Source organism: Odocoileus virginianus, chromosome 11, assembly GCF_023699985.2.
Source record: "Odocoileus virginianus isolate 20LAN1187 ecotype Illinois chromosome 11, Ovbor_1.2, whole genome shotgun sequence".
NCBI classification, from domain to species: domain Eukaryota; kingdom Metazoa; phylum Chordata; class Mammalia; order Artiodactyla; family Cervidae; genus Odocoileus; species Odocoileus virginianus.
This window is the reverse complement of record NC_069684.1, coordinates 49,459,059-49,473,725: the sequence shown is the minus strand read 5'-3', so window position 1 is coordinate 49,473,725 and position 14,667 is coordinate 49,459,059. Positions and strand designations below refer to the sequence as shown.

Sequence of the window (14,667 nt, the reverse complement as noted above, 5' to 3'; positions counted from 1 at the left end):
GATTCTTTCTCTGAGTCTGCCCCTGTGTCTATCCACTGTACTTTTTTATCCTCCTGATAAACTCTACTTGCTTCACTATTGTCCATCTTTGTTGGAATTCTTTTTCTGCAAAGCTGAATGGCCAGGGCCCTTGTCACTGACCACTGGTCTAGTGGTCAGATTCAGTGCTCTCACCAGTGCTACCCAGCCTCAATCTCTCGCTGGAAAACCAAAGCCTCACTTCAAGCTTTTGCAGGCCGAGGCCATCCAAGATCACAGTGGTTAAGACGCTGAGCTTCCAATGCAGGTGCATGGATTTAATCCCTGGTCAGAGAACTAAGATCCCACATGCCACATGGTGTGGCCAAAATTTTTTAAATAAATAAAAATCAAAGTCAATACAAAAATAGTTGGTGACTATTCTTTTTTGTTGTTGTTATAAGCCTTTTATTTCAAAACTATACATAGTGCATAGTTTTGATAAAAAATAAAAATAACTCTTAACAAGGTAAAAAGCAGCAGGAATTTTGATGTATTACAAAGGTTAAAAACTACAGCAATGTCCATAATAATACTAATAAGTACTATACAGCAGGATAGAAAAGAAGTTAAACTACACTATTTTATTCTCAAGGCCACTGATTATCGCCCCTGCTGTTTATATGAAATTCTCTAGATAATAAAGAAACATTATCTTTTTTCCCCAAAATGATAGCTCCTGAAAAGCTCATTCAACCTTTACCAACATCTACTGAGCCAGGCTATGCATGTTGTGTATTAGTTTCAATTGCTCAAATTTTTAAGTTGAAATTTAGATGCTTATGCACACTTGTCCTTGATGTTAAAAAAAATTTCATAATTTTTGTTCATTTTACAGAGAACAATATATTTTACTTTTTGAAACAACCATAAAGGTATGTAAAAACTCTTTGGATTTTTTTTGGTAGGGCGTATTGCTGGTAATACTTCTAATTTATTTGATGCCAAATCTTTGGTTAAGAAAATTATCTCTACTATAATATATCCTACTAGAAAATCTTAAAACGCTTTTGAAAAAAATGAAAGTAGGGAATAACTATCAAAAATTTTAAGTTTCACAGAAGAAAATTACTTTATTTTTAAAGTTAATATTTCCTTTTCTAATTTTCATTCATTCCTTTAACTCTTGTATGTCTACTATCACTTTTTAAAAAAAAAAGATGCCAAAAATGAAAAAGGAAATACGATTTTTCACTATATATTTTCCTCTTCTGGATAAAGAAAGTCTTCAACATACTTCCCTTAGTGATAAAGTAAAATGATTTTTCCCCTCTGAATTCCATGCAAAATGCCAAGTTGATCCCAATTTGCCAAATTCATTTGTTTAATGTCCACTATCTCCATGCTTAAAAGGAGTGTACATGGGACTTCCCTGGTGGTCCAGTGCTTAGGATTCCGCACTTCCACTGCAGGGGGCACAGGTTGGGTCCCAGGTCAGGGAACTAAGATCCAGAATGTTGTGGGGCAGAGCCCCCTGCCCCTCAAAAAAAAAAAAAGAGTGTGCATTTTTAAGACTGAAGATTGGCTTTCTACTCTGGTTTAAAGTTCATCAATAAAATAATGCCCCCTTTCAGGTAACTGAAACAGAGCTGAGCTGAAGTAATGATTTAAAGAAAAGAACTTGTCACTCAAAATGTGATAGAATGATAAATACAAACTTTATTATGCTGAGTGATTGCTCATTTCCTTTCAATGAAACAAAATTTTAGCACACACATACCTGTGGAACCATTGCTACCCTCTGGTTTCTTTTAGGTGACCTTGTATTTATTTGTCTGTCATCTTCATCAGAAAAGAGCCGACTTCGTTTTGAATTTCTGAAAGGCTATGATAGAAATTTTTTATTTAATGAAAAGACCAAACATATCTAATTTTTGTTCCAAAGCACAATTCTACACTTGGAAAATACTGCTAGCTGAATTATCATCAGTACTGAAGAATGAAGAACGGAAAATACAAAGCATACAAATAATCTTAGATTTTATAAAGTAGAAATATACATATTTATGCAATTTGTTTAAAGATGAAACACACAGCTGATAATTAAAACTAGAACCCAAGTCTTCATATAGTATGCTGGTAGTCTTGAAAATTAAGTTCCGGAAATTCCAGTTCTCATTATGTTGGTGCTTGGATTAATACCAACCAACTAGGTGTTTCACAGGATGTGTCTGCTGTGTAGGACTGGATTGGGACAAATTAACTAGACTTTGAGAGTACATTTACCCATTTTAGAGAGTAAATCTAAAGGTATATAATATTATACTAGATCTGCTATGAAAAATTGTTGACAAATTTCCATTTAATAAAAATATGAGATAATAACAGATGCTTGATAAGTACATATGAACTAAAAACTTTTAAGTATCCAAAATACATTACACACTTAAGGATCTGTAATATGAAAAAACTTACAGTCCATCTTAGGTTCAGAGCCTTTATTAATAGAGAAGAACACCAGAAATAATATCCCGATAACACCCACACCCTTTTCAAATCCTTCTCTCATCATTCAAGACAGTTCCACGCCTACTTTGAACTGAAGCAGGGGAAGTGGGATAGCAACATATGGGAAGCATCCAATTGAAGGTATCAAACTGAAGCATCCAATTGACTCTAGAGGTATGGACCCTTGAAATTAAACCCACTGAGAGCCTTAGGAACACATAGCCCTAACAGGAAGTCCCCTTTACCCTGCCTCCCTCCCCTGTCCGTGGGCAGAGAGGAAGAAGAAAATGACAACAAGATTGATAAAGAGTATGGCCCACTGCCCAGGCTCCTGACACAGCTACTGTCTGACCCAGAGCTGTGTTTCATGACTGATCCCTAAAAGTTCCTGGGGCTAGGGGAGGAGGAAAGGCCCCCAAAATTGTTAGTTATGCCAATCATGTGCTCATCTCTACTTCCCAACTTAAATGCATTTACCCTTGACCTCCACAAGATTTAAATATCTCACCACTTATCTAGAAATCTTTTTGTAGGGTCGAGTCGTACACAATTTTTTTATTTTAAAAAAATCTACTAAATCATTAAAAATCTATTAAAAGTTAAGATTTTGGGTTGTTGAGGAGTTTTTTTGGTTTGCCTATTTAAAGCAATAATTACTTACAATTGCTTAATGATGAACAGATATCATAGATTATTTATCTAGATATGACCAAATACTGTTCAATGACACTTAAAGACACAAGTGGTTGGAAATGGGGAAAAACCTTAGAAAAAGTTTTATAGTGCTATAAGAATGTGTACATGACAATACAGACAATTTAGCGGTCATATTCTAAAGAGTAAGAAAAAATAATTCCTTACCATTTCCACACCAGAGCCTGTATTCCTGCCTTTCCAAACAGGTGTTTTTTGTAAAGAACTGTACTTTTCATTCCATGTGTTAGATAAGCTTCCCTCTGTGATAAATAATTATTATTTATGATTATTTAAGTTTAGTTCAAAGGACTTTATACTATAAATATGGCCTTTTAATAATAGCAATATATCTGAAATATTTACCAATACAGAAAAAATATACTGCCCATAATAATTTGTTTATTACAAATGAAAAAATCTCTTTTGTATTTTCTTGTCAAATTTTCTAAATAATTTGACAAGCCGATTCTACTTAAAACTATTACATTTTCATATTAAAACGTGTGGCTTATTTAATTTTGGTTTTCAATAATTCCTCTATTCTAATTTGCCAAGAACTGTCTCAGTACAGTCTGACTGAAAGCAGGCAAGGAAAAATGAGAAAAGTTTTAACTATGAACTTAGAGCATATTTCTAAACATTTTCTGCTTCAATGTGTAAAACCCTTAATATCCAAAAATGACATATGTGGTATTTTTTTTCCTTAATTCGGTGAAACGTCTTCAGAGTTGTATTCAACCAGAAAAAAATCTGATCAACTGATTAAACATATTAAACATGAAAATTGTGAAATTAAAGAAGGTGAGTTTAATTTTCATAAAAATATGTTTATTTGGAGAGAGAGAAAATTGAGATGAATATACACAGGATAGTTGTTTCTATTTCCTTCTAATTACCTGATAGCATTTTCTAATTTTCCTATAAAAATTTTATATTCCTTGTATATATTTAAAAAGAGACATGGCTTTAATATTTGAAGAAAAAAATAGTGGAGTTGTTTTTCTGACATATATGGTAATAAGTACAAAAGAGATCAGATGGGGTTGATCCTTCTAGACAAATAAATGAGGGTAATCCTGGAAGATAAGTGTTCTCAAGCCAGAAGGACTTGATCTGGTACATCACGCATCCAAGGTACAACATAGTAGCTTTAAAAACTAAAAGTACTAATGAGCCTATGAAAAGATTTAGATTGGTTCCAAATGTACTTACCCAGTAGAATCTTGCTCAAGAGATAAAATTTCAAAATTATATTAAAAGGACTGATCTAATCTACTCATACAAAGAAATAGCAAGACCAAGGAACAAGTCTAACTTTTTCTCAAAATAACACTATCACTGTTTTATTTCAAGAGACTTGCATTATTACTTAGCTCACAAAATTCTTTAAAAATAAACAACCACTGAGCCACCTGGGAAGCCCTCAAAATACAGCTTAGCCCAGTTGTTAATACATTATTTAAATCCAGTAAGAAGTGTTCAGAATGTTTAGTTACAAAGTACTTTAATCAATAATTCTAGAGGGAGAAAACCAACGGCCAAATTCCCATATGAATTTAAAGTTATCATCAGTGAAAACCAGTATTTAAAAGCTATAGTGAATCGTAACTTAGAAAGAAAAGACAAATACTATAACCAAATTAATTTAATGAATTGAATTCATAGTTTATGCCATATCTAAAGAATCAAGCTCTGATTCTTACCTTTTAAACTGACAAGTGCTTTTGCTGAAGAGCCTGCAATGAAAACAAATCAGTATTACTTTATAATCAGAGTGAGAGAAAATGAACTTGGTGATCCACTTAGTTTTAGCAATGTTGAAGTCATAGTTGAATGTGCAATTAGAAATAACTATTAGTTCAAGCTATTGACCAGAACTCAGACAACATATGGAAGAACTGGAAACATTTGGCAGTTTTGTTTGAAACTATGAGAACTGGTGAACTTTGTAAGACAGAAAAACATAGAAAGAGAGTAAAGAGGAGGAGTAGGGACAGAAGCAATTTTGGATCCTCAACCAAAAGTGTGCTGGTTCTGGAGAAGGAAAAGAGAAAGGGAACTGACATTTATTGAGACAAAGATCAAAAGTGGTAATAGAGTTTTAGAAAAGAGAAAATGGAAATGATCCAGGGACTGCCATAGCAGTCGAGAATGGAAGTCTAGAATGCAACTATGTACACTTAAAAGATACAAGTCTGACTAGGGCGTTCAGAGAAGCCAAGAAGGACTAGAGCAAAGCTGGAGGGATTCACTAACTAAAACAGGGTAAAGCAGAATAACCCGGAAGCTCCTCCTACATGTAGAACTGAAGGATTAATAAAGGCCTCCAGGGGATTCTGCTGTAGGTAACTCTCAAGCCCGTATTGAGAAACGCTGGACTACAGGTTCTAGTGTAAATAAAGGATATAGGATATTTGGGTGAGGAGCTGTAAGAGAACTGATAGGCAAAGAAGCTTTTATGAGAGAGGGAGAGCACTAAATTGAAAATCTCAGAGTTGGATATGTATACTGCAAAGAAGACAAAGTCATTTGAAAAATAATAAAGTATGATCTCTCTCACTTATATGGGACATCTAGAAAAAATAAAAAAGGGACTTCTCTGATGGTCCAGTGGTTAGAACTCTGCACTTTGACTGCTGAGGGCCGGGGTTCAATCCCCAGTCAGGGAACGAAGATCCCAGAATCCACCCAGCATGGCCAAAAAATAGTAATAAAAATTTTTTAATTTAAACAACTACAGGGAGGTGAGATCAGGATGGGGAACACATGTAAATCCATGGCTGATTCATGTCAATGTATGGCAAAAACCACTACAATATTGTAATTAGCCTCCAACTAATAAAAATAAATGGAAAAAAATATTAAAAAATAAATAAATAAATAAACAACAACAACAACAACAACAACAACCCTACCAAACTGAGAGATACAGAGAACAAGTTAGCGGTTGTCAGAGGCAGGGGTGGAGGATAGGCAAAATAGGTGAAAGGGGGTCAAAAGGTACAAACTTCCAGTTATAACATAAATAAGTCCCAAGGATGTAATATACAGCATGGTAACTAAAGTTAACAATACTGTATAATATTTCTGAAAATTGCTAAAAGAGTAGATCTTAAAAGTCTTCATCACAAGAAAAAAACTGTTATCTGTGTGGTGATGGGTGTTAACTAAACTTACTGTGGCAATTGTTTTACAATATATACAAATATCAAATCATTATACTCATACCTAAAACTAATACAATGTTACATGTTAATTATATCTCAGTAAAAGAAATAACAGGGAGGAAAAAAACCTTTCTGTGGTCCAAAATAGAAATTATTCACAGAATTATTAGTGAGCAAAATCACCCTTTTTAAACGTAAAAAACTGTTTAAAAAATAAATAAAAATAAAAAACTGTTTAGAACACCTTTTCTTTTACTATAGTCAAATTATTATTTCTTATCATTCCTCATTTTTAAATTTATTTTATTTTATTTTTTTAGCAGTTCCATCATCTTTATTTTTTTTTCTTATACATATTTTTTTTTTAATTTTTTTTCCATTTATTTTTATTAGTTGGAGGCTAATTACTTTACATCATTACAGTAGTTTTTGTCATACACTGAAATGAATTAGCCATGGATTTACATGTATTCCCCATCCCGGTCCCCCCTCCCACCTCCCTCTCCACCCGATCCCTCTGGGTCTTCCCAGTGCACCAGGCCCGAGCACTTGTCTCATGCACCCAACCTGGACTGGTGATCTGTTTCACCCTAGATAATATACATGTTTCAATGCTGTTCTCTTGAAACATCCCACCCTCGCCTTCTCCCAGAGTCCACAAGTCTGTTCTATACATCTGAGTCTCTTTTTCTGTTTTGCATATAGGGTTATCGTTACCATCTTTCTAAATTCCATATACATGTGTTAGTATACTGTAATGGTAATTTATTTTATTTTAGAACCAGCTATTTTTCACCTTAGTTACTGTGACCATCCATTTATGCTTAAAAAATATATAATGTAAGACCAGGCAGTACTGATGTTATTTGAAAGGTTAGCCATTTAATTATATTGAGAAAAGGCAGATTTCTAAGTGGTTTGTTATAAATGTCTGTTAACATCTAAAAGGAGCCAGTCCATTATGACATTACACAAAACACAAAAATAAATAAATAAATTATGATCTCAGGAGATAAAGTAGAAGATAGAAAAACATGAACTCAGTACAAAAATCAGACAGAAGCAGCAATGATTTATTTACAACTCATACAAATGGACAGCAGACTTTAAATTCAAAGTAACAGATAAAGTATCATGGTTCTGCCTATGAAACATTTTTATGCATCTCAGGTATCCAAACCTCAACAGACTTTCGAGGCAGTACGAGAGGCTTGTAGAACAGACAACCCACCAATATCAAAGCCACTCTTGCTTTGCCCCTATTCTCTTGCCTAGATGTGGAGAATGGCTAACAGGACACCTTAACAAGCTTCTGCGTGGCAAACTGAAGTTGAATGACCAAAGGCAGTAAAGTAAGGCGAAAGGCGGGGGAGAGAGGCCATGATGTCTTGCTAAGAAGGATCAAACAACACAACACAACTGGGAAGCAACATATATCCACATAGCTACCAAGAAAACCAAGGTTCATCTGAGAAAAAGCAGTAACCATTCACTCATTCAGACAGTATGACTGCATCCTGGCCCCTGCTGTAGGCACTGGGGACACTGACAACATGCAAAACAGAGGAAGTCCCTGCTCCTGATGCTCCCCTGGGAATTTACATCCTACCAAGGGGAAACAAACACATACACACATATCAAGGGAAGATAAGCACTACTGGGAAAAATAAATAAAGCAAAATGGGTGGGAGCTGGTGGAGGGAAGACTGTTTCGATAAAAGGCACTCATGATTAGCTTCTCTGAAAGGTAATATTTGAGCAGAGATCTGAAAGAAGAGATGTGAGCTGTAAGGCTATCATTTCTGCTCCATGAAGGCAGGGACTGCATCTTGCAGATTCTGACCTACTACCTTTAACCTTCTTTCTTTCTTAAGAGATAGTATAGCATAGAGGTTAAGAACACAGATGAAGACTACCTGTGTTTGAATCCTTGCTCTGCTACTCTGTGTTATCTAAAGCAAGTTACTTAACCTCTCTGTGCTACTTACTCTTCTTTCTTAAAATGGGAGATTAAATGAGTTGGTATATGTAAAACTGCTTAGAGAAAAATGTACATAGCACAAGACTAATTTTCAGACCATGTTTATTGATAGTATTATTTTGATCAATCAAAAAAAAAAGAATTAGGTTAAGAATATTTTACAGGCAGGTGAATTCACTTAAGTTAGAAGAATCCTGCTTTTCCTGGGTATGTTCATTCATTCAACATATATTCACTAAATACCTGCCCTAGGGACTAGGGTTAACTGAAGTAAAAGACAGACAAAGCCTCTGTTCTCAGGGAAGCTTACAGTGTAGCAGAAGGAGGCATACATTAAGCAAGAACATAAAATGACGACAACAATGGTGAATGCTGCTGTAAAGGAAATAAGTAGGGGATCACAGTGTGGAGAGTAACTAACTTTATATATGGTAGTTAGGGAAGGCTTCTCTGAGAAGGTAACTCTTGAAAAACACTAGTCACGAGAGAACAGAACGTGAAAGCAACAAGTCAGGGTGGTAGAAACAGCAAGTAAAAAAGCCCTGAGGTAGATCACTTAGAATACAAAGGAAGGGTAGGGGGCAATATTAAGCTTGGGGACTCACTGGCAGGAGAAGGGTGGTATGAAAAAAAGAGCAGAGAAAGAAACCAGCTGTCAAGCATGAACCTGCAAACATGAAGAAAAACAGAAATGGCACCTTCTCTGGTAGGGCTTCTAACCAAAGGTAGCAAATGTAAAGTTGCAATTTTGACAGCTGCCACTAAGAAATTACACAGTGGTATGAAAACATTTAATAAGAAGACGTATTATTTGTCAGGGAGGACCGAAGCCTAAATGGGATGTAAAGGATAAAGTAGAAGTTAACTGGAAGTGAGAGGAAGGAAGAGCCTTCCAGGTAGACAGAATAGCATGTGCAAAGGCCCTACAAAAAAGAAAGCCGAGTGATTATATGGATTGAAAAAGGTCCAGTTTAGCTCAAAGGGATAGAATGAGAAGGAAAGTGGTACAAAATAGTGCTGGAGAGATGGGGAATGGCCAGACCACAAAGGGTCTTGTAGTCAGTAGAGTTTTCAGCAATAGGATGACATATATATATATTTCGAAAGGATCTCTCTGGCTGTGTGTAGGCTGAGGGAGGGGGTTGGGGTGGTGAATTAATGGGAGGCTGAAGTGAATAATGCAGAAAGATGGTGACAACTTGGATGAGGATGAAGGTAAAAAAGTAGGTAAAACTGAGAGATATTTAAAAGATAAAAGTTACAAGATTTAGTAAAAGCTTAAATATGGGGAGTGAGGAAGGTAACTTCAGTCTAGGTTTCAGCTGATTGCAGTGGAGCCATTCATTTAACCAGAACCACTGAAAGTATCTCTGTACTGGGGTAGGATGATGAGGTAGATCTTGAACCCATGAAGTCTGAGGGGCCTCTAAGATGATGTGTGAAATAAGCAGGAGCTGTTAAGCACAGAGGCTCACTGGAAAGTTCTGGGCTGAAGATAGCCTCAACTACCTCATTAAGAGTACTTACCTCAACTGGAATGAGGATTAAATGAGCAAATGTATCCAATATGCTTTGCACAGCACCTGATACATAATTAGGACTAAATAGACAGTAGCTTTTTCACTGATAATGTTATACAAACTATTGGATAACTTACAACTAGCCCCCTTGACCAAATCTGGCAAAGAAACATATTGCTACTTCTGGTATCAAACTGAAATCACTTCTGCTCCAGTCACTAACCATGCCTCTTACCCTACATTCAATCTCATGTAAATTAAGCATATATACATATATACCTGACTTGTGGCACTGTGTGACAAACCAGGTAAAGCAATCCCTGCTTTCAACAAGCTCTGGTCAAGCTAAACAAGACACATACTGGACAAGCTAAGGTGCACGCCACACACACCCTAGTGTACCAGAGACATCACAAAGTAATATACATGACTACCTTGTACAATCTGAGAGTGCAGCTGGAATTTGAACCCTAGTGTGTCATTCTAAATGACAGTTATCAAGTGGCTGGGACTTCCAAGAGGTGATAAAAGATTATCACAAAGACAGCAAAGATTCCCAGATGATGAGTGCATTGTGGAGGCCCACCTTTATTTAGGAGCATCCTAAATCACAAAGATATTCTCCATACAAGAAATAATAATATTCATTGGTGGCCTATGGTTGTGCCTTGTCCAGTACAGTAGTCAACAGCCATATGTGATTATTCAGACTTAAATTAACAAAAATCAAATGAAATTTAAAAGTCACTGTAGCCATTTCTGAAGAGTTCCAAGAGCCAATATGGCTAGTGGCTACCCTACTGCATGTTGCAAAACAGAACAATCTCCATCACTGAGAAAGTTCCATTGGAATTCAGCACTGGTCTAGAGCAAATTTGAAACACAAACTCTCTTAATACAACTTTTTGCCGGTTTGGCAACTTGAACTTTCAACTTTATAACACATTAAGATTATATGACCACACAAGGAAAACAGAATTGGCTGTTTTCAGCTCTCATTTTCAGGGTCTTGCACAGACAGACTTAACAGTGATGGTTAAAGCACTTTTGTTTTCTTTATACTAAAACTCTCATAAATAATATGGATACATAAACTGAATAGTGAGTGTGAAACAGGTCTCTTTTGTGATTAACTAAAATATCTGCCTGTATCCTGTATACTTTATACAATATTGTAAACTACAAAATTAAGTTCTATTGTGCTTAAACTACGAATTAGTGCTTTTACTTACTAAACACAAGTGAATATCAGATAAGCAAACACGGCTAAGGGAGGCAATGTACAGGGTGAGGGTCAGGGAGAGTGCTGTCTGTGCCTGGTGTGATGGTCACATCCGTGCATAGAGATACCCCCAGGATTCCTAAGACACACACGCACAGAAGTCTGTCGGATGGGGGCTCCCTGAACACTTGTGGACCCCGTCTGCATTACCTCTGGAAAGGTCCACAGCCACCTGTGGTCCCAGGGGAAGGGGCCAGCCCTTTGACACGGAAACGCTTCTAGGGGTGGACACACCGGAGGAGGGAAGGAAGGGCAGTGATGATCACAAGTGCCCGCGGCGGCAGAAACTGTGTCAGGACAGGATCAGAGAGCCGGGCAAGAAGAAGGGCTGTGACCACCCCCTCCCCAGCCCAAGACCTTGCCGGCCCCGGACAACGAGTTACATAACCCCGTCAGGCGTCTCTCCGCGCCAGGCGAACGGTGCAGGCGGCGAGGACAGCCCCCGCGACCGGGGGCCGCTCTTCCCCCACCGCGGCCCGGGGCCCAAGCAGGGCCAGAGAAGCTGCCACTGCCTCCACCTCGCACGGGCTGGACCCCTGGGCTTTCGGTTTCCGGCCCTGGCGCTCACACACCCCAGAAACCAACACACAGACACCATAACAAAGGCGGCGACGCGGCGGCAACACCGAGGTGGAAGGACTAGGGGACCACGGCGGGGCTGGCAGTCAGCCCACTTGCTCGGCAGAGGGCACGGCCGCCCATCCCGGCCGATGCAACCCGGGGGCAAGCGGCAGGCGGAAAGAGTGGGGGTGCTTTGAGGTGCTACTCACTCTCATCAGGCAACTGGTCGAGCTCCGCCATCTTGAACGAGCCGCGCCGCTTTTTCAAAGGCTGCCCGCCGCGGTGCATTGTGGGGCGGAGACTGTCTTTGCGAGGGAGGTTCGAATGCGGAGCTCGCTGCCCGCGGCGCAGCGCGGCGTTCCTCCCGCCGCAGCCGGCTGAGGCGGGCCCGGCTCCGCCCGCTCCTGCCTGGGGAGGGTATACAGCCTAGTGGGGCCGCGTCTCGCCCCTCCACCCCCGCCCCCGGCCGGGCCGGAGGGAGGGGAGGGAGGCCGCGCGGACAGGCCCGTCTCGCGCCGCCCCTGCCCGGGCCCGGCGCCGGAGCGCGGGGGGAGCGGCGCGAGCTGCTGTGTCCCGCCCGGGCCCGCTCTCGGCCCCGCTCTCGGCCCGCGCAGCCCTCCTCCTTCGGGGCTCGCTCCCGGCGCGCGTTTCGTGTCTCTCGCTGCAGCTGCGGGAACTGCAGGCTGTTTATTCCGAGTGGGGAAAAGGAGGGAAGGTGGGGAGGAGGCCCGGGCCGGTTAAGGAACGGGGAAGGGAGGCATCACCTGTGGGCCTGGCACGGGGAGAGGCCCCAGGTTCTTGGCCGTCTTCCCCTAGGGGGTTTAACTCGAAGTAAATTTTTCACGGCTCCCCAAGCCCACGTTTCTCCCGCGTTCCCTTCCCCTCCCTTCTCCAGAGAGCTGGAGGGGAGGAGGGCTCGGACCACCTCAGCCCCACAGCTTGTCTGCCCTGGACTCGCGGTGACCATAGCCCCTCGCTAGCCGGGGCCACTCCTTCCAATTGCGTGGAGCTTGGAGGTGAGACCTTGAGAGGTCGTGAAGTTAGTCACTTGGGTCGGCAGCCGAAGAACTGTTTTGCTCAGCTTTGATCCATTTACACTAGATCATGTAGTGAGCTGGGAGAGAATTCCAGAACCAGGAAGTGGAGGCTTGGAGTGGATACAGACAAAACTCGACAGTGACACTTCAAGATGATGGAGTGTCCTGATGGAAATGTTATGAGAACACTGAATGAGAATTCATCCAATTTTGAAAGAAGCCCAGGGAAAGATTTCACAATTTCAGACTTTTTAACTGTGCAGTAACAAACCACTCTTACTTTTCAACAATTCATCTAACAATGTTATTGAGCTCCAGTCCTTTCTTTCCAGGGATATATGGGGGAGGGGCTGGGGAGGAAGATAGTTAAGGAATGTGAATAATACAACATGGGTGAATTCCAGGAACTAAAAAGTTAAAAGGTGGTAGACGGAGATAGGTGGTAGAGATGAAGACAGCAGAACACAGGCCAGCCTGGGCTAAGGAGCTGAACTTGCTAAGAGCACTGGAGCAATGGATAGGTGGGGTTTTAAAGTGTAGAACTGGCATGTTTCCATTTGTGTTGTAGAATAAAAATGTGGGAAACAGTGTGACAACTTGAGAGTTCTGGAAACCAGTCAGGAGGAAGCTTGCTGGCGCAGGCAGGCGAAGGAGAGCAGATAATCAGTACCAACCACCCTAGAGCTTCAGAGGGTGGACTCTGGAGCCCCAAGGCCTGGGATTCTGGCTGCTAGTTGTATAATCTCAGGCAAATTTGTTTCTTAATTCTCTGTGCCTCAGTTTCTCATAATAGCAGGGTGGTTTTGAGGATAAATGGCTTGATGAACATAAAGACCTCAATACTTCCTGGAACACGTTTTGGCTCAAATGTTAGCTATTGCCACCACCACTTTAGAGAGGCAACTTTGTGCCTTGGGTAACTGGGTGCTGCTGCTTGCTGAGGTAGGAGGAGGTGAAGCAGTGTGCAAGAGGAAAGGGGTGACTAATTAAATTTTACAAGTAATCCTTCTTTCATCGGTAACTTAACCCCTTCTGTGCCTTTTAATCACATTCTGATCTACCTTCTACAAAGATGAAAAACAAATTATGGCAAACAAGGTTTTAAGGCAGTATTCACACGCACACATATATACAACAGTCCAGTTAGTTCGGTTCAGTTGCTCAGTTGTGTCCGACTCTTTGCGACCCCATGAACGGCAGCACACCAGGCCTGCCTGTCCATCACCAACTCCCAGAGTTTACCCAAACTCATGTCCATTGAGTCGGTGATGCCATCCAACCATCTCACCCTCTGTTGTACCCTTTTCCTCCTCCCTTCACTCTTTCCCAGCATCAGGGTCTTTTCAAATGAGTCAGCTCTTCGCATCAGGTGGCCAAAGTATTGGAGTTTCAGCTTCAACATCAGTCCCTCCAAAGAACACCCAGGACTGATCTCTTTTAGGATGGACTGGTTGGATCTCCTTGCAGTCCAAGGGACTCTCAAGAGTCTTCTCCAACACCATAGTTCAAAAGCGTCAATTCTTAGGCACTCAGCTTTCTTTACAGTCCAACTCTCATCTATACATGACTACTAGAAAAACCATAACCTTGACTAGACGGACCTTTGTTGGCAAAGTATGTCTCTGCTTTTTAATATGCTGTCTAGGTTGGTCATCACTTTTCTTCCAAGGAGCAAGCATCTTTCAATTTCATGGCTGCAGTCACCATCTGCAGTGATTTTGGAGCCCCCCAAAAGAAAGTCAGCCACTGTTTCCCCATCTATTTGCCATGAAGTGATGGGACCGGATGCCATGATCTTAGTTTTCTGAATGTTGAGCTCTCAGCCAACTTTTTGACTCTCCTCTTTCACTTTCATCAAGAGGCTGTTTAGTTCTTCACTTTCTGCCATAAGGGTGGTGTCATCTGCATATCTGAGGTTACTGATATTTCTGGCAATCTTGATTCCAGCTTATGCTTC

At 40.3% G+C, this 14,667-nt stretch overlaps 1 protein-coding gene and 1 non-coding gene across 4 annotated transcripts in view; one reads left to right on the top strand and one right to left on the bottom strand.

Moving 5' to 3' along the window:
* LIN9 (lin-9 DREAM MuvB core complex component) overlaps positions 1 to 11,982 on the bottom strand; it is an 83,411-nt gene extending 71,429 nt beyond the window's left edge. For 2 of the 3 annotated variants that reach the window (XM_020915259.2, XM_020915261.2), the window contains exons 1-4: positions 11,883 to 11,982; positions 4,866 to 4,898; positions 3,328 to 3,422; positions 1,739 to 1,843 (exon numbers count right to left, since the gene is read on the bottom strand). In XM_020915259.2, coding sequence (XP_020770918.1) covers positions 1,739 to 1,843; positions 3,328 to 3,422; positions 4,866 to 4,898; positions 11,883 to 11,961 — 312 coding nt within the window. In that variant the 5' untranslated portion in view covers positions 11,962 to 11,982. The remainder of the gene's footprint in view (positions 1 to 1,738; positions 1,844 to 3,327; positions 3,423 to 4,865; positions 4,899 to 11,882) is intronic. The other variant, XM_020915260.2, reaches the window with a different exon arrangement.
* TRNAQ-UUG (transfer RNA glutamine (anticodon UUG)) lies at positions 5,759 to 5,831 on the top strand. The gene has a single exon. It is a non-coding gene; the product is annotated as a tRNA-Gln (tRNA).
* Positions 11,983 to 14,667: the final 2,685 nt, after the last annotated feature.